The sequence below is a fragment of the Aptenodytes patagonicus genome, chromosome 13 (assembly GCF_965638725.1).
Source record: "Aptenodytes patagonicus chromosome 13, bAptPat1.pri.cur, whole genome shotgun sequence".
Lineage (NCBI taxonomy): Eukaryota > Metazoa > Chordata > Aves > Sphenisciformes > Spheniscidae > Aptenodytes > Aptenodytes patagonicus.
The window spans coordinates 13,069,868-13,088,445 of record NC_134961.1 but is presented as its reverse complement, the minus strand read 5'-3'; the positions used below and the strand labels follow the sequence as shown (position 1 = coordinate 13,088,445).

General features: G+C 42.6%; 2 protein-coding genes across 2 annotated transcripts; one reads left to right on the top strand and one right to left on the bottom strand.

Moving 5' to 3' along the window:
* Positions 1–810: 810 nt before the first annotated feature.
* Positions 811–14,040, top strand: LOC143166797 (acyl-coenzyme A synthetase ACSM4, mitochondrial-like). The gene is given in 18 exon segments (XM_076351574.1): positions 811–979; positions 3,215–3,439; positions 4,824–5,098; positions 5,553–5,609; positions 5,612–5,768; positions 6,286–6,493; positions 8,397–8,540; positions 8,977–9,133; positions 10,675–10,717; positions 10,720–10,747; positions 11,245–11,368; positions 11,755–11,835; positions 12,044–12,145; positions 12,507–12,634; positions 12,724–12,750; positions 12,752–12,821; positions 13,415–13,534; positions 13,862–14,040. Coding segments are annotated over 16 exon segments (1,734 nt in total). The 5' UTR covers positions 811–979; positions 3,215–3,439; positions 4,824–4,897; the 3' UTR covers positions 13,949–14,040.
* Positions 14,041–14,830: 790 nt separating this feature from the next.
* On the bottom strand, positions 14,831–18,578 carry THUMPD1 (THUMP domain 1 NAT10 acetyltransferase adaptor). The gene is made up of 4 exons (XM_076351575.1): positions 18,363–18,578; positions 17,788–17,968; positions 17,168–17,416; positions 14,831–16,571 (listed from the first exon to the last, which is right to left on the bottom strand). The coding sequence occupies exons 1-4, from the start codon at positions 18,576–18,578 to the stop codon at positions 16,240–16,242; spliced, it is 978 nt and encodes a 325-aa protein (XP_076207690.1). The 3' UTR covers positions 14,831–16,239.

Here is an 18,578-nt window from a genome sequence, read left to right as displayed (position 1 = left end):
AGTAGTCAGTTCAGACTGTGAGATATTTCCATAACAGTCAAGCACAGTTACGTGGGTATGGGTGCAGCAGAGGTTTAGATCATCCCTGTTAGGTCACATCTCACATTTCTTGTTACCCCTCTGTAGCACTTGCACCTCACGCAGTGCTGCTACAGCACAGCCTGTGTGCTCTTTGTTCTTGCTTCAGAAGATGTAAGTAGAAGTTGAACTCTATGACCAAGGCTGTATTTACTGGGAGCACAAAAACACCAGTGAACCAAAAAAACCCCAGGGTTATTTATCTCAGAATTTCCTGGTTCTGCTGTAAACCCACTGTGCAGTACCCATGAGCACATCTGCTGTTGTACCAAGAGCCTGGGAAAATAGCAAACGTGCTGTGTAGTAAAGCTGTTGATGACCTTTCAGGACAACTAATTGAGTTATTAACTGGCAAACAAACAGAAGTCCCAGGAGAGGCTGTGCCAGGGGGGTTCTGCAGGTGGATCTCGCCTCTTTCATACCCTTAAGCTCTGAAACGGATATTGCTTTGCTTTCCAGCTACAAAGCACGTAATTGCCTGAGGTCAAAAACAAAGAGAAAACAAATGCACAAAACGCTTCGTCCGTGTAGATTACATCAATCTAAATGGATCTGAGCTTGCACTACTGAAACCAGGGGATGATTGAAAATTTATTTCTTTAGGAGCAGAATTAGACCTCAAACGAAAAATAAACCCCACTCTCTGGAGTACTTGCATGCTGAGAGCGTTACATTTTTTAAGGAAATTACAAAAGTGACTGAAAGGAAGTGGTTTTGGTTTTTTTATTAATCAGTCCTTTGGAGATTCATTCCACAGAGAAAGTCTTTAGGCTGCCTCCTGTCCAAAGTGGTGTACTTGAAGTAAGCAACAGACATGCCAGAGACGAACTGCATCATCTGCCTTGGGTGGTTCTCTACATTTGCATCACCAGCTGCGCTGAATTCTACTTTCTAGGAGCAGGTAGTTACATTTTGGTGAGCAGATGAGAAACTTCACTGGATTTCATTGCTACTACCATGAAAATCCCTGGCAAACTGTTTTTTTCCATGTGTGCTGGTGGAAGGCTGCTATAGTACGCTCACTGTTTGGGGGTTGTCATACTTCTTATTTGTTTGTTCTAGGACTTTGAGGACAAATTAGGCTCACCCATCTCTGTGTGTATCGCCCATCATTATTGCACTGAATAATAGTTAATGACATTTCCAAACAGTAGCAGCTGTGATGTGTGTCTCAAAACTTATTTACATGGCGCAGGCAGCCAGGGGGATGTCACTAGAGTTGTTGCTGTAAACCCCTGAGTGCTCTTAGGAATTTACCCTGTTTTACCCTGGGAAAAGGGCCAAATCCAGCTGCCTTGCAAACTTGTGAGCAAACTCACTCATTGGTGTCAGTCTCTCCACATTGGGTTGAAGACGGGCTTAATGCCATCTTGTGTACATGCGTTAGAAACAGCATGTGTTCAGAATGGCGCTGTGTGTGTGTGTGTGTGTGTTACACAGCTCAACAGCCACTTAAAGGTCACGGTAAAGTGAGGAATGGGAGAAGTCATCTGCAACATGGGGAGAGCAGATGGAAGATATTGTGCCCTGTTACAGAGGCGTGAAGTTCCTCAAACCCCGACCCAAACGTTCTTGCTCTGAATCTCACTGTATGTGCTCCTGAAGTGTAAATTCAAAGAACTGAGCACTGCACTGTGTTTTTTCTCCAGGTTTCACTGGGAATTTCATGTGGTTGTCATTGCCCTGTCCATTGTAATTTCTCTGACTAAGTACACAGGCTTCCAGGCACCTTAAGACATAGTTATTCTTGCTCCCAATCTTGACTGAAAAATGGTAAGAGGAGAAGCAGAACCAGTTAAATAGCAGTCAGATCAGAAAAATGGGGTAATTGTCTTTTCAGATGACCTTAACATCAGTAAACAGTGTCACTTCAGGCAGTCTGCTGTATGCCTTTTTTAAAAAGTGTTAAAACGAGAGACAGGTAGCCTACAATTACTTTAGCTTTTGAGTATCTGCTTTTTCAGGATATCATATGTGATTTACCAGGCTGGGGAGGGTAATCTCCTAACAGTGAACTCTACAGCAGTAGGTCGGGGGAGCTGGCTCCGAGTCCACAACGAGACACAGAAGACAGGGAGAGAAGGTTGTACATGACTTGGGCGAAGACACTGATGCCAAAGTGGATAGTTTACTTCTGAGTAATTTCAGAGCTTACATTCAGTTTGCAAAAGTGACTTGAAAGCTTTCAAATACCCCTAACACATAGCAATTCAGTGGTTTTCCTGGAAGATTGGCTATGCATTGATACCTGCCGAGATTGTACACGTGGGCTCTAACAGCCTGGTTCTGCCTCTCCATAGTCCGTTACTTCCATGGCTGCTATCTGTGCTCGTTGTTTCTAGCAGCCTCTCTGACTGGTTCCCGACTCTGATCCTTAAATACACCCTTTATTGTCTCTATATAGAATCATAGAATCATTAGGTTGGAAAAGACCTTTAAGATCATCGAGTCCAACCGTAAGCCTAACGCTGCCAAGTCCACCACTAAACCATGTCCCTAAGTGCCACATCTACAGTCTTTTAAATACCTATATTTAGATAGTCTATATATATTATACAGTCTATGTGTATGCTTATGTATAGCCTTTATTTATCTAGGTCTTATTTTAAAAATCTTTTCCCCTTGCAGGCCTTATTGCCTGCGGTAGCACTACTAGCAGACTGTACTGTGACTGTAGTAGATTCACCTAAACGAAGTGTCTCATGATTGAGTACCTGGAGTTCCTGCATCACGTTGCTGCCTTCCAGAGCATGGATTTTGTGTCTCATCCCTTTGTCACCCTGTTTCATAGCAATGACTCTGTAGTTTGAGTTTTCATTGTCCTCCTCAGAGCTGATGGCCTACATCTGAACTGCATGTATTTTCTCCACCAAAGTGTCCATCAGATATTACAGGTGATATTTATTGGCACCAGGCTTATGAAAATCTTCATATCTTTATCATACCAATTCTCATACCATGTTTAACTCCAGAATCTGAAAATAAAGCCCCACTGTTTACATCTCCAAAGTCATTGGTGCCATAGAATAGAGTTATATATTAATGTATGGTGGATTATCCATTCTCCAAAGGCAGTGAACCAGAAACGCAGTCATTCATACTCAGCGCTCTTTCCATCTTCTCTCAACTTTTTCAGTGACTGTGCCTTTCTTCAGAAGGTAATTGGAGAAATGAAATCTGCACTCTCGGGGGGAAAATAATCCCCACCACGGAACGTGATGTGTGATACTAATGAAGGGCCACAACTGCTCAGAGAACTAGAGTGAGCCAGGAGGAGGCAATACTCGCCAATTAAGTACTAGGCAAGATACATGAGGAGGAGTTGAAAGAAGTCTCACCTGATCACAAATAACATCTCCAGGTAAGCACAACCTATTTAAACACCCTGAGAAATTAGTTTTTATTTAGTAGTTGTTCAAATACTTAGTCTTCTCAAAAATGAAAGATGCCATCTGCTAATGTAAAAAAAAAAAATCTATAATGCCATGTTTTATTCCTCTTTTTTCACATGATTCTCACTTTTATGAACGAGGGTGGATTACCAGAGAGCAGTTCTACTTTTCTGTTTCGTATCAAGCAGACTGAAGAAGTAGCTTCTTTCTGCAAGCACATCTTCTAGGTCTGAGTCTGCAATCACTGTCTCAGATCTAAGGGAAAAATAAAACGGCAGCCAATTCTACAAAGATTTCACTGATTAACCGTGAGTACTGGAATCAGGTTTTTTTAATGACCTGTTAAGGACAGAGGTATGAAGCAATATGTTATAAGCAGACTATGTGAAAAAAGAAAAACCCTCCACCTGTATCTGAAGCTGAATGTATCCTGAGCACCATGTTCCCATACACATGGCTCTAATTCACTTCACTCTTTTGCAAAGTGTTTTCAGGGTAATACACAACTATAAGCGGTATTTTGTGAAACCAGATGCAACTCTGTATATTTAAGGAGAAATGCAGATGGGCCAAAGCATTAGTTCAGTAAACAAATCAATAATAGAATGTGGAAAACCACCTCTGAGTTATTCATGATACTTTGCTATCCAACTAATACAAGGCAAATGCCAGGCGGAGGAGGGGGCACAATCTTTTCTTTGGACAAAAGGAAGGCAGAGCAAATAGTGCAATGTGGAACATACTTCTGGTTAACGTTTATTGCTTTAGCAACAAAAGCAACACTGAGGATGTTTATCACATCTCCTTCGTATTGGCTAAATGCACAGACCCCTCACCCCCGCCTGCTAGCGACTACCCTGGTCTTTGAGTAGTTGTGTGTGACGGTTATATCCTGGATTCTGAGGCAAAAACTAGGAACAGAAGATGGCATCCATCCTGCAACCAAATCTGTGTTTGCCATTAGTAGCCTTGTAGGGCTGTAGGGCTGGGGGAGACTGCTGTGGTGCTTAAAACATGGGAATAGTGGGTACGTGTCCTGACCAGTTCTTGTTCTTGTTCTTTTTTTTTTTTTTAAACACCTAGCTGTTCACAGTTTCAAGCCCCTCCTTTGGCTGGACGGAATACGAATTGTCAGCTCCAAGGGGAATTCTCTGAGAAACCTGTGGACAGGTGAAAAAGCAGGAAACTTAAAAAGGTTACCAGAGCTCTAGCTTACCCATAAGGAGAGGTGGGATAAAATGTCATAAAGAGGTGGGCTTGCTGCTCTGTATACGTCTGTTCCGTTTGGAGCCAACAGCTCATCTGGGAATGTGCACATCATAATGCTATTATTGATTTTTCTGTCTCTTGCAGGAGGGAAATAATCATTAAAAAATAGTTCTGATGGTTATCGTCTCCACAAGCCCCCATATATCTGCTTTTGCGCCATGAAGATTTTACTTGAATTTCAAGTGTTGCGGTCTCCATGGAGCATCCAGACACGCCGCAGATTATTCCGCCAGTATCACAAGACTTTTGCACCTTTGAATTTCTCAGATTATGAAGCTATCGGTCGTTGTGAACAGGAAGTGCCTGAGTACTTTAATTTTGTAAGTGATGTGCTGGACAAGTGGTCTCATACGGAAAAAGTAGCATTTCTGACCCTGTAGATTCAGTATTTTTAGTGAAACTGTGCCCCTATCCCCAGAGTCAAGTCTAAAACATCACTGGCTTCAGTGGGACCAGAATTTCCTCCCCGATTTCTATTTTAACATGATCTTACATTGCAGAGAAAGGAGAGGCAATTTGCTTTAGCATCAGAGGGGACATGGTGCTTTGTCTCTGTGACTCTGATTCAGCAGTGCTGGGTTCGTAAAAGCCTCTTGCAATGCTCATAAATTACTTAAATCAGGTAGATATACACACACCAACTTATATGTGCCTTGGAAAAGGGCTCTTTTAAACAAAACATGCTTAATATCCCTGCCCTAGAATATGTAACACTATCAGATTCCACTGCCTGGAGCATCCCAAAAACTCTGCAAGGAACTACAGGAGTCTCAGAAGTAACCAGCATGCTATTTACCCTTGCGTTGTGTATAGGAACGAAAGGGACCATCAAATCCAGCTCTGTGGTGGATGAATGGAAAAGGAGATGAAATGAAATGAAATGGAACTTTGAAGAGCTGGGCTTCCTGTCCCAAAAAGTGGCCAACGTGCTCTCTGGGCCACACAGTCTGCAAAGAGGAGACAGAGTTTTAATGATTCCACCCCGAATCCCAGAGTGGTGGCTGCTGAATGTGCCTTGTATGCAAACAGGTGAATTGTATCATTCCTAATGGTCTGTAGATTGTTTGTTGCCTTCTATGCCAAAAGTTGGTTAACAATTCATTTAACAATTACATTTCTTATTTGACTTCATAGCTTGAACAAAGGGGCTGACAGGGTAGTCTCTTCTGACTGGTGGAATTACCTTCACCATTTTTCTTTCACTTTCTGTGGCTCGTGTTGATTGTGTTAAATCAGTTTGGTTGTGTTAAATCAATTTCATTTAACTTCAACAGACTTAAGTTAAAGCTGCCAGTGTTTACTACCCCAAAGTTATACTTTCTACTTACATTGTGCCTGGAGCAAAGGATCTTGTAGAAACAGAAGTTATTTTGTACTTCAAATCTGCACATCTGTATCCAAGTTCAGGTGTGTGGGACCTGTTTTACCTTCTTCTCATTTCTGGATTGAATGGTGATGGTATTCAACAAATCAGGAGAAGCTATGAAGTGATTAGGACTGAAAGTGAAAAATACCTAATAAATTTCTGATTTTATTGCACTTTGAGGTGTTATCATCATCCCAGGGACAACACAACTGACAGCACAAGACATTTGCTGTAGATTGCTGACTTCCAAGGCTAAGTGCTTTATTACAATTGATGTGCTTGCTCCTGCGCTGGACTCAGTTGCATCCAAGTGCCAGTTTCTGAAAACGAAGCTAATTGTATCTGAAAGCAGCAGGACCGAGTGGCTGAACTTCAGTGATTTGCTCAAGTGCCTTCTACCTTAGCTCCATCATAGTTACCTCTAGTGGAGAATTTCTCATGTTTAAACACGTTTGTGCACTTGTGTCTCATTAATGAACTAGATACCTTTCAGGGGGTGGGAGAGAAGGCAAATTAGTCTCTTTTCTATGAAGAAAGGGAATATTTGGGAATAGCCAAATTGATAATTAAAAAATAAGTACACTCTTATGATGTCTAGGTTTGTTACATATGACTAGGAAATAATATGGAAAAACGGATAGGAAAGCCTCTTTTATTGACAGCTGTGGCCTATTTACCCTCTAAAGCTCAAAGAAAAATATTCTATACAAATTATTCCAATCCATATTCCTAAAACTCGATGATAGTAAGGCTAATGTGAATAGGTTTTCACTATGAAAGGCTGAAAAAGCACACTGCAAAATGAACCTCGTGTTTAGGAATCCACGTGCCTCACTACTGAAAAGCAGCTACTGAAATGGCACCCAGCAGACAGCTCTTCACTGCAGTGCATGGGACTGTAGAAGGGGTGGAGAAGCAGAGTGGGGAACAGAAGCAAAAACCCTGCTGCAATCTGCTCAAGGCCCTAGGTGTGATTTTTACCAGCTGATATTTTAAAAGCATCTACGTAGCTAAAGCCATTCTTTCAAGGTGGGATCCAAGCTCTTCAGTCACTTTAAGAGCTTTGTAAGATGTGCCACGTGTTCTCACAACCACAGGTGTCCGAACTAGCATTACCTGTGCAGCTCCCTGTACAGTCTCACTGTATTTCCGTCTGCTCCTTTGAGCAATTGCCCACTTCAGTGTCACTAAACCAGAAGATGGAGGAGGCAGTAACACTGCATTCTCAAACCTCCTAGAGCTACTAAAACATTGTCAAGTCGATTCGATGAATCCTCTTTCATGCTGGGCTAATATTCCATGGCTCAGTTCCATGGCAGAGGGTAAAATTGATTTGATAAAACCTAAATATTGTCTGGAACTGCGTCGATCCTGCAGAGGCTGTCACTGGCAGTCAGGCAGGTAGGCTGTCTGGTTTCCCAGGATGGCTGCCTTGCAAAGTGCTGGCTGTCTGGCTCCAGGGTTGCTCAGCTGTCAGGTTCCCAGTCTTCCCAGAGTGCTGGGCTGCTGTCCTGCCTGGCTCGTTGTCTCACCATATCACTGGCAGCCTGCCTACCTAGTGGGCTAATTGCCCAGGCTTCCCAGCTCCCCGTGTCCTCGGCTGCCTCAGCTGGCTGCTAGACTGGCAAGGAGTCTGCGGGGCTCGGGAGCGAGGGCTCCCGGGCAGCCTGTCTGCCTACCAGCCAGCACAGGGAGACGGCTCATCCGGGGAGACAGACATCCCACATCCAGCCCTGCAGGCATGGGCAATGTTTGCATGCCAGGCAAAACCTCTGTGAACATCAGCCCTGGCAGAGAAAAAGAAGCAGTTTTGCTTTCTCATCCTAGTATGAGATGAGAAGTATTTTCTTCCCATGTGCCAGATGACCAAGGGTTTGAGCCTCCCCACACTTCCAAAACATGGCAAGGGTAATTAACCAGTGGGACCACCTACCAAAAGAAATGGTGGGTCCTCCCTCGGCTAATCACACTAAGGCTGGAAGATATGCTTTCTGAAGGGCACTTTGGTCAAACCCAAGATGCTGGGCCTTTTGGTGGTTGTTAAGGGAGGCAAATAAAAGACAGCCAGCTGGCGTTTTAATCTAGAGAAGGTGGACATGGAGAATAGTTAAAGAGCAAGATCAGCAACACTAATACAGAACTAGCAGTGCAAGAGTGAGGGGATCTCACTAGTTTCTTAGCCCTCACATCTCGCTATACAAACAATCCTGCATGTACTGGACACAAAGGATCCAAGCTGTGTGCTGAATAACACCAGCCGCTGTTTCATATAACCTTTCATTTTTATTAAGGGCTGCCCCTGCTGTCCATACCTGCACGAAGACAAAAAGCCAGGATCCAATGGCAATCTATTTTACCAGTGGTGCCACAGGCGCCCCCAAAATGGTTGAACATTCCTATGGAAGCTTTGGTCTGGTGTTTTTTCTCTGTGGAAGGTAAAGTATTCAGATTATTATGCCTTTACAGCTCTGAAATGTGAAGCAAACATAAGAGTTTTTGTATGTGATAAAATTATGATAGATGATGAGGCTCCCACACTACTGTACATGTCATTTCTTTTTTGGTCTCCTCAGCTGAATTGTACCCATGAAGCAAGGATCTTGTTCGATATGGTATATGGCTCCATTTTAGAAACTACTTGCCTGTTAATCCAGGCTAAATAACATATTTAAAGAAATTAGTTAGGATACCGTTTGATTTTCTTTATCTTTGCCATCAGTATAAAGGCTAGGCAAAAGGCATTTATTTGAGCTCTTGAGTTTTGGATCAAATTTACCATGCCTTTCTAAGAAAAAAAAACACCAAACCCCTCACATTTTTTTAATTTCCACTTGCAGACTCCCTTATATTGGCCACCTTTGTCTTCAACAGATACTGGATGAATTTGACTCCCTCAGACATCATGTGGAACATGTCAGACACTGCTTGGGTAAAGGCAGCTATTGGGAGTGGTTTTGGTCCATGGTTCCAGGGCACGTGTGTTTTTATACATGCCATGCCACAGTTTGATCCAAGAGCAATCTTAAATGTAAGAACACCATGCTCACAATGAACAGTTACTCATATTTCATGTTGTTTTCCAGGCAGGTCACAAAACTAAGCCTCTTAGGTTTATGGGATTAGCTGTTTTAAGATGGCAGAACCACAAGGTGATTGTTCTTTGAATAGGAATATAATACAGGAAGGATTTTGCAGCATGTCTCTTCTGGGCACAGGATATTACCAGCTGCTTCTGATCAGTAGGAGTTACTGGTATTACTTAAACCTCTCCCCTACTGTATTTCACTATTGAAATTATAAATGAGCTGAATTACATGTAAATCAATATTTTAATTATGCTGCTGTGACCCTTAAGAAAGGCAAGTCAGTACTGGAAAACACTGAAGCCGTGAGATTGACTTGTTCTTAAAAAATTATTTTTCAAGGTTCTCAAGCCAATCTGAGTTTTAATCTAACACAAAGGGAAGAGTGCTGTTCCCAAATGGCTCAAAGCACCTTTGGGGAAAAGTGTACATTCCTAACGTATGGTGGTTATTTGAGGATTTTAATCCCGTTTCATTTCCTTTCTAAAATGGTAGTTGCTAGTTTGGTTTTCTTTTTTGGATAAATTTCTTGGCCTTGCAAGCACCCACTTGCAACATGCATGGGGTTTCACATCTCTGCACAAAATGAAGTTTTCTAGTAGAGGCTGCTTTACCCATGGTGTGGCTGAAGGGAAGGCTGGTGAATGAGAGGTCCTTCCCTTGCTTTTACTTATCACTACCTGTCCCCCTCTCTGAGCAAATTTTCATTGCAGGCAGAAGTGAGGTTAAAAAAAAAAAAGCAAGGCTTAGCTCTATGTGAGTGACTGTGAATCATCTGCTGGTGTTAAGGGTGAGAAATAAAGATGTGTCAGAAGACAGAGGCTCAGCTGAGATCTTTATTTTTCTAGCAAGGCACTCCTGTCCTCTGTTCTGTCCCAGCTAAAGGAAGATATATAAATTTGCTAGTCCAAAACAACCTTTTAATACAGCATTACTCGCAACTCAGCCAGAGCTCATGGCGACTTGGCTCTGGGCATGTCAGGCCCTTTGTCAGGACAGCTAAGGGCATTGCAGCATGTCTATTGCAACAGTCCATTTCAGAAAGTGTGGGGCCAGATAAAAGAGTGACACGGGCAAAATGTTCAAAAGAAACCTCTAATTTTAGGTGCCTCCATTTTGAGGTGCCTTTGTCCTAGAGTGAGATGTGGGCTTTACTGAACTCCCCTGCAAAACTTACGTTGCACCTCCAGGGCCAGGGTTTCATACCAAGGGATGGTCCTTGTGCTTCAAGTGAGCATCAGGACAAATTAGCTACACCAGTGATTTACCACAGTCAATGTATCACCTCTTCAGCTGATGTTTGGGGCACTGTAACATCTTTCCTGAACGCTCACAACGATGGCAACTACTTTGCTTTCCATGTAAGTGGGATTACAATCAGGTCTTGTAATTTGTGCCCTAGTACAGAATAGAAAGGACTAGTTAGCGGCAAGTTTTTTCCCAAAACAATATTGTTTAACCCTTTTTTTTTTTTCTAATTTGTCAGACCTTCTGTAAATATCCAGTGACCACTCTGTGCAGCGCCCCAGCTGCATGGTGGTACAGCATGACCTCACCAGGTACCGTGCATCTGTAACAAGTGACCATGCCACGTCTGTTCAAGCTATTGCCTGGCTCTTTAACAACAATTTCTACGGGCCCTTACAGCCACTTAAACTCTCAGAGTGGCAGAAAGTCTGTGTTGGAGGCAGGGGCTGTGAGGAGGCAGAGCCCTTTCCTTAGCACTGCGGAAGCAGGTGACAAAATCCACCCGTCAGGCACCTCGAACCCAGAGCAAATTTTGCCCTGAGGCGTTACAGACAGTAAATACAGAGCCAGTACTCAGCCCTTGAAGGCACACATGTGGCTGCACTGCCATCAGTCCTGTGCATCTTTGCAGCTCACCGCTTCGGCAGCCCCTTTCCAGCCGCACTCCAGCTGGAGCTCTAGGCTTTCTCTCAACCCTAACCCTAATTCTGTGCCCTGAAGTCATGGGGTTGGACATACAGATGTCAGGTGGAGCAGAATTCGTCCCTTTCTATTCTCTGATACTCAGCAATGTCCTCTGTCTATGAAGGTATGCATTCAGGACGCTGAAGCACTGTTTGACCAAAGGGGAACCACTCAACCCAGAAGTGATGGTACAGTGGAAAAGCCAAGCAGAACTGACTGTCTATGAAGGCTACGGCCAAACTGAAATTGTACATTCAGCTTTTTTGTAAAGCTGTACAACTCAGCTATTACTTAGGGGACTTAGATGTCTCCTTCCTCTTGGTAAATATGGAACTTGGCCATATATATTTGACTAAAAAGAAAGATGGCATTAGAATACATGGCAATTGTCCTCAAGAGGGTTTATCGTTTTGCTTAGAATTACGGCTTGGTTATGATACTGCTTCTAACCTACTTAAGCTGTAAAATATCTTGAACTTTTTGTCCAAGTCTCTCAAAGTTCACAAATGTTTTGGCTTGCACAGATGGAAGATTTAGATCTTATGCTAGCTCAACAGTGGGCATAGTACAAGAACAGGAATGGCCTCAGGAATGACAGTGAATACCTGGGCTGGTTGTTTGTCTTTTCCAACAGGGAATGATATGTGCAAATATGAAAAGAATGAAAATTAAGTCAAGTTCCTTGGGGAGGGCAGCTCCCCCCTGCAATGTTCAGGTATGGTGGTCTCCTTTTCTGTTTGCTATTGATTTCAGAGATAGTAAAACACGAGAGAGTACAACATGCTGTACAAGTTTCGGTACCATACAGTGGTATTCAGGGCTGGCTGAATTTTTTGGTTGAGCTGTTGGCTGCTAGGTAGTTTTAGAACACGGCGCTCTCAAAACGGGAAGTTATAATCACCCATTTGCCTTTCTTATTGCAGATTATAGATGAAAATGGCAGTGTTCTGCCTCCTGGGAAAGAAGGAGACATTGCTATCAAAATGGATGTCAAGTGGCCATTTACTTTTTTAACTCGATACCTGGTAAGCCAAAAGTGAATTTCCAGAGAGCCAGTTCAGGCCTGCAGCATGGTATGTATTTATACCAACAGGAGCAGGTGCAACACCAAAGAGCTGTGGCTCTTCTTGACTTGACAGTGTTCTGACTTAGGAAACTTCCATTCTCTCCCCCATTCTTCTGCAGACATACTGTGTGATCTTCAGTTCTGTATCTGCCCTTGTGATCAGTTTTCCCCTCTGGAAAAAGCAAGCACAGGCTCTTACATTCTTGAAACAGAAAACAAGCAGTGAAAGACACTATGGGTAGTGTCCAAAGAGGCAAAACTCATCTCTTAGCCTAAGGCTTCTAAATATTTAGAATATTTAATTGTTGCTTGTTCAACAGGATGATCCAGTGAAAACTGCTTCTACAATCCATGGGAACTTCTGTATCACTGGAGACAGAGGGAGCGTGGATGAGGATGGATACACATGGTTTATGGGGAGATCTGATGATGTCATCATCTCCGCTGGGTTTGTAGATTTCAATTAAAATGCCAAGAAATGTCTAAAAAGTAACCATATACCTTTCACCTACTAAGCATTTAGTTTCTCTCTCCTAGGTATCGTATCGGACCATTTGAAATAGAGTGCCCTGATACAGCACTCAGCTGTCATTGAGTCAGCTGTTGTCAGCAGCCCAGATCCCATCAGAGGAGAGGTAATTAGTGGTCACGCTCCTATTCATAAAGTGCCTTGTGTGACAGAGCTTCCACTGAATTCATAAGACTCTTAATATAGCTATACAAACTTTTCCATCACTTTACCCAAAGCGAGGGGAGCAGTAGTTTGTGTATCTCGTACTCCATTTATTATTTTTTTTAATGAAAATATAATCCTTAGTTTCCTAAAGAACATGACACTGAATATAAAGGTGACTGGTAAAAATTGATGTACACTTTGACCCACTGCCTGGAGAATTATATTCCTTACTTTAACAACGTATGTTTACAGAAAAGGCCCCAGCATCTAAGAACCTTAGAACAGTGCTTTACAGAACTCTTACAAATTTGGAAGCAGAGTTTGAAACTTCTATCATGTATTACTTAGGACCTTTACTAATGTAAGGTAGAAAGTGTCTTTCATCCTAATTTTAAATTTGCTTACACAAAAGCGAATTTTGCTCTGCAGCGCAGGTGTGATACAGCAAGCCTGTACTGCAGGCAACACTCACTTAGTCTCAATTGCTTGCCTCATTTGTTAGGTTCCTTTAGTTTAATTAATGCTGTATTTGTATTTATTTTCCCTTTGTAGGTGGTAAAAGCTTTTGTGGTCTTGTCTCCGTCCTTTAAGTCACAAGATCCAAAGAAACTGGCCCGTGAATTGCAAGATCATATCAAGAAAGTCACTGCTCCATACGAGTACCCCAGAAAGGCAAGTAAACATGAGTGTATTAAAAAAAATAAAAAAATCCCAAACACCTATTTTAACTGTGGAGAGGCTAGAAACAGAAAGATTAGACTCAGTTCAAACTCAGTAACAAACAAGCCCAAGTATGTACTGTGCAAGAAAAATGACAAATACTATTTTAAAGAAGATTTTGGAAAATAATAGATACAACACAATCTAAAACCAAATTGGAGTTATTTCCCCAGTCACCAAATTCTTATTTAAATTAAGTAGGATGGAAACCTATGCTGTTCTGAAAAAAATTTTCTAAATTAAATCCGCTCATTTTACTTTTTTCCTCTTTTGAATCAGATTGAATTTGTCCAGCAGCTGCCAGAGACAATCGGTGGGAAAATCAGACGGAATGAACTGAGGAACAAGGACTGGGGAGAGATTTAGTTTCAATAAGCAATCTAAAAAAGCCTATCCCTATCAATTTCATTCATAATGGAGCTTTTCTATTACAACTGTAAGCACCAACATAGGATTATATTTCACCTGTTAGGCAGTGATTGTGTAATAATGCACAAGGTTTAAAAACTCCAACTGTACGTTTTTTACATTCTTGTGTTCTTAACAAAAATCAAGCCTACTTAGCAAGGCATATGCAAACCTATCTTCCAGCCACCTAACACTTTTCAGAATTACGGTACAAGCAGAAGTAAGTGATTGCCAGGTGAAGGAGCAGCGTGCTCATTCTTTGAGACCAGATACTTGAACTCACAAGAGGCTTATTCATGAGGAAATCATGATAGCACGTAATGAAGTTCCCAGAAATGGCCATAGATCTTGCATGCATCCAAATTAAGCACCCTGCTTGTATGAATCTTGAAAGCCTCAAGATTTAGGAATTAATGTGTTAACAATGAATGTTCAGTAAGTGCAAATTATGAAAAATCAGAAGTAAAAGAATGTGGACATCTTTAAGACTGCAGCATAGGCAGCATCTAAATGTCAGAGATAGGCTTGACAAATGGATGGTAGCTATGCAGCAGTTTTTTCTGAAGACCTGTGGGTCCTGTAGACACACAGATGAGTGAGAGAGAGAAGGAAAAAAAAACCCAACAAAACCAAACCACAAACTATCCATGAGTCTATCTTTGTCTCTAATAATGTAAGTAAGTAGGCTGTCTTCAATCGCGATCACTGACATCAGCCACCAATATACATTCACTGTTGACCTTCGTGTCTGGTCTCAAATGGTTCTTTCCTATGTGTGACCTAGACATTGCTGGTTTTAATCCACACACAAAAAGCTTTAAAATTTGAAGAAAACACCGATGGCGGTAAGAAAGCAGAGTTTTAATAAATGGGTGGTAAGGGAGACAGATGTAGGGAAAAAAGTCATCTTAATTTTCCAATTTCTAAAACAATTTTGAGAGAAGAGGAAAATATAAATTAAACACTGTTGAGAGATTTGAACACATCCTTTTCACTAAACCAAGACAAGTAACAAGTGGTGTTCTTCAAGATGAGTCTTTTCCCATTAGCAACCCACAGGCTTTTATGCTAGAAATGAAATACTAAACAGTTGTACAGGAAGCATACTCAAAACCCTACTGGAAAGCAGGTTATAGCTGCACTGGTTTTGGTTGTTTTTTAAAAGTCACTGGGATATCAAAAAAGCTGCAGTAACAAATGGACAGAAAGACTCACTAACATTACTTTCAATCTGAAACAAAATTAATACTGTAAAGCTAAAACTGTACCAAAACTTAATTCCCCTTATCCAGTATGGTATAATGGAGGGCTTCTTTCATAAGAAGTTTCCAAGCAGTATTTAAATTCAAATTTTGAGACCTAAGAAAAAAAATTTAAAAAGACTTTATAAACCTCCCACCCCCCCAAGGATGTGGAAAGAGCAGCAAAAGGCTATTTGCAGGAAATTACTCAAAAGGATTCTGTTCCGTGACTACAGCATTTCCTATAAACCAGTAACTGCTGTATACACAGCTAATGTAAACACATATAGTTCTTGCTAAAACCATCTGCAATGCCTGCACTGTACTTCTACTGTTCTAGAACAGTCAAATCTATTACTCTAACTCATCTGATAGTATTCAAGTATTTTGATCATAGCAGTTCTTCCCATTCACTTTCAAGACAGCATATCCTTGTAGAGCGGTGTGTGTGTGTGTGTATATATATATATATATATAAAAAACCCTCCATCATACAGGAAATGATCAGTTCTAGCTCATTCTGTTGTTCACACAGAAAAATGTATCTGTTGTCAGATCACTCCCTTAAAAACCCTCTGCAAGCAACTGTCTTTTTCATATCTCTCACTTCTGTCAATACTTCCTGATAGAGCTGATTCTGCACTGCCTTTTGATTTCTGTAGCCGTCAAATATTACAAAGGAGAGTCGATATGTCAAGATGGCCACATTTACATATGCATGCACACACACAAGTTCTTTTTGTGCTAGGTAAAGGCAGTGCAGAACAAAGCCGTAGAAGAATGACAGCAAGCTTCACCAAAAAGGTGACACACTCTTAAGCACTCTTACATCTGCTGTAATGTGAGCTCCACCTGCAACGAGCATTAAAATTCTTACACGTGTGTCTTGTTTTAAAAACAAGATTTCAAAACAAAACCCACTCTCCTCTTAAAATGCCCTTTCAGAACTCTAGGGCAACTTTTTTAATAGGTTTTGATTGTGTTTATCTTTCCCTTCTACCACATTTTCTACACTGTCAGCACATCATTCCCCTTCGGCTCAGCTTCTATTTCACCTTGATTCTTGTTCTCTTGTTTTACTTCTTTTGAGCTCTTCTCCTCCTCCTCCTCGGTTTCTGGTTTTACTACCTTCAAGTTCTGGTCTTCTGTCAGACTTGATGGGTTTTGTTGTGCATCTTCTTTGCTGCTCTTCACCACCTCCTGTAGATTGTATTTTCTGAACAGAACATAGTCTCTCACCACACTCAAGCAACAGACGTTTTTTATTATTTCCACCACAATTGTATATTGTGGGTTATTAAGATCAACTTTGTTTTCTGGATTGAGGCTGCCCACAATTCCTGTAAAACAAGATGTAGTTTAAAAGATGCTGGAAAAACTCTTTCAGAGCATAAGCACGCCCTATCGAAAGGATAAAAGTTAAGAGAGAGAAGGCAACATCCTCCTTAGCTGTAACCAATTACTCGTTTTTGTAATCGCTTAAAATAGCAGAACACAGCAGGACTCTTAGAATATACCACCAGTAGGACTGAAGTAATTGAAAAACTATCCCACCAAGAAACAAAATACTCGAGTAAGGTGGAGCTATTTTCTGAGTCATATATTCAATGGAAATAGTAACACATTATTTCAATATAGCATCCAGAGAGAAAGCCTGATAGCAGTCATTTCAAAGCACATATAACTGACACTCCAAATCATATTGAACGCTGTACTCTCTTCTGCTTGTTGTCTCTTAAGACATCACCACCAACAAGGAATATTGATGTCAAGCTTTTTTAAGTCTTAGAGAAGCTTTTGTAATTCAACATACAGATTTTAAGCAACAAGTATGTATGCCCATTAAGACCACTTTTAATAATCTGACCTATGTTATGCATGCAGTTGTGGGCTGCTTATATACTTGTTCTTAGTTCTGTGTGAAATCCATACATACCTGCCAGTTCCTTAATTACTTCTTCCCTACTCACATGACTGTTATTACGAGCTTTGTAAACAATCTGAAAAGTACCCTTATTAGGGACTTTAAACCAAGGCTCAAAAAACGTTTCCGTGTATTTTTTCATATCCTCCATAAAAGCCTTGCAAGTTCCAGAAATGGGCAGCATGCGCAGAATGACTCTTGTCTTCTTCTTTTTAGTGGCATGCATATCCTTTAATATATGGTGCACCAGGTTCTCAGGTTCTACAAGAAAAACAGCTAGGTATGAGAAACAAATTGAAGGCATTTTCTCCCTTCTCCCCCCCCCCCCCAAATAATAAGCTGGGGAAATGCATGCTTGGCTGCACTGCTGTCAGCCTCAAATCCTTTTCTGTAAAGAGTTGTTTTACTATACCAAAACTAGATAATCAAAGATTATTTTGTCAAAGCAGATTCCTCTACCTTTAGCAACTCCACTAATGACAAAATTCAGTGGCAACACCAAAGGGAAGGGGAAATCCTGTATTTGTTTGGTACACACAGGTTCCTTGGAAGTCACGCTCTGTGGCCTTTGACTAACACTGCTCAGAGCAGTTTATCCCCACAGCATTACGCAGCGTTGGTTGATGTCCCACCTATGCCCCGGGTTCTGATGAAGACCACGTTGTTGGCGCCGCTCTCCACCGACTGGAACCGCCGCAGCTTCTGCTCTGTCGAGGCGCGGATCTGGCCAACCTCCTTCTTCAGGGCAGCCTCAACATCGTCCTCATCCTCCTCCCTCTCGCTTCCAGATAGCCGCTCCTCGTGATCTGAAAACTTCACACAAGGCACATCTCTTGTTTGGTGAGTACGAAGCAAGCGCCCACAACTTAAAAACTGGCAGCAAGGCACCACCGTGCCCAGGGGCCTGGAGGTGACAGGCAAGGGCCTTTTCTCCAGCCAACCCGCGGGGCTGCGCTGGGGTTTGCTCACAGGAACCGGCATTTTCGTGCGTGTGGTGACCACAGACAGGTTTTTTTACATACAGAAAGGGAGAGGAGGCCTCACGGCGCTACTCTCCCCGCCCCACCGGCATCAGCGCTGCTAGGCTGCGGGGAGCGGGAGGCAGGAGCTGAGGGGGGCGGCCGATACCGCGCAGGGCCGCGCTCCCCGGCCTCAGGGCCGTCTCCCGCCCAGCAGCGAGCGACCGGCCGGGCCCGCCCGCACGCACCTGCTCGGGCCCGTAGAGCAGGTCCCCGTACTCGCCGAGGAGGCTGTAGGCCTCCCCCACGCACTTGCGCTCGTTCATGTTGCAGGTGATGAGGATGCCGCGCATGCCGGCCTCCAGCTGCCGCCCGCCGCCGCGGGGCCGCTTGGCCCGCCCCGCCGCCGCCGCGAAGTGCCCCTTGGGCCGCCGCTTCCGCGCCGCCGGCTCCGCCGCGGCCAT

What these genes read in the sequence shown, in the direction of transcription:
- THUMPD1 (XM_076351575.1), bottom strand. Translation starts at nt 18,578, where the DNA reads ATGGCCGCGGCGGAGCCGGCGGCGCGGAAGCGGCGGCCCAAGGGGCAC. An exon ending in CATCAGAACCCGGGGCATAG is followed by an intron (nt 17,417 to 17,787) that starts GTGGGACATCAA and finishes TTTTTCTTGTAG; the next exon opens with AACCTGAGAACCTGGTGCAC. An exon ending in AGTAATTAAGGAACTGGCAG is followed by an intron (nt 16,572 to 17,167) that starts GTATGTATGGAT and finishes CTTGTTTTACAG; the next exon opens with GAATTGTGGGCAGCCTCAAT.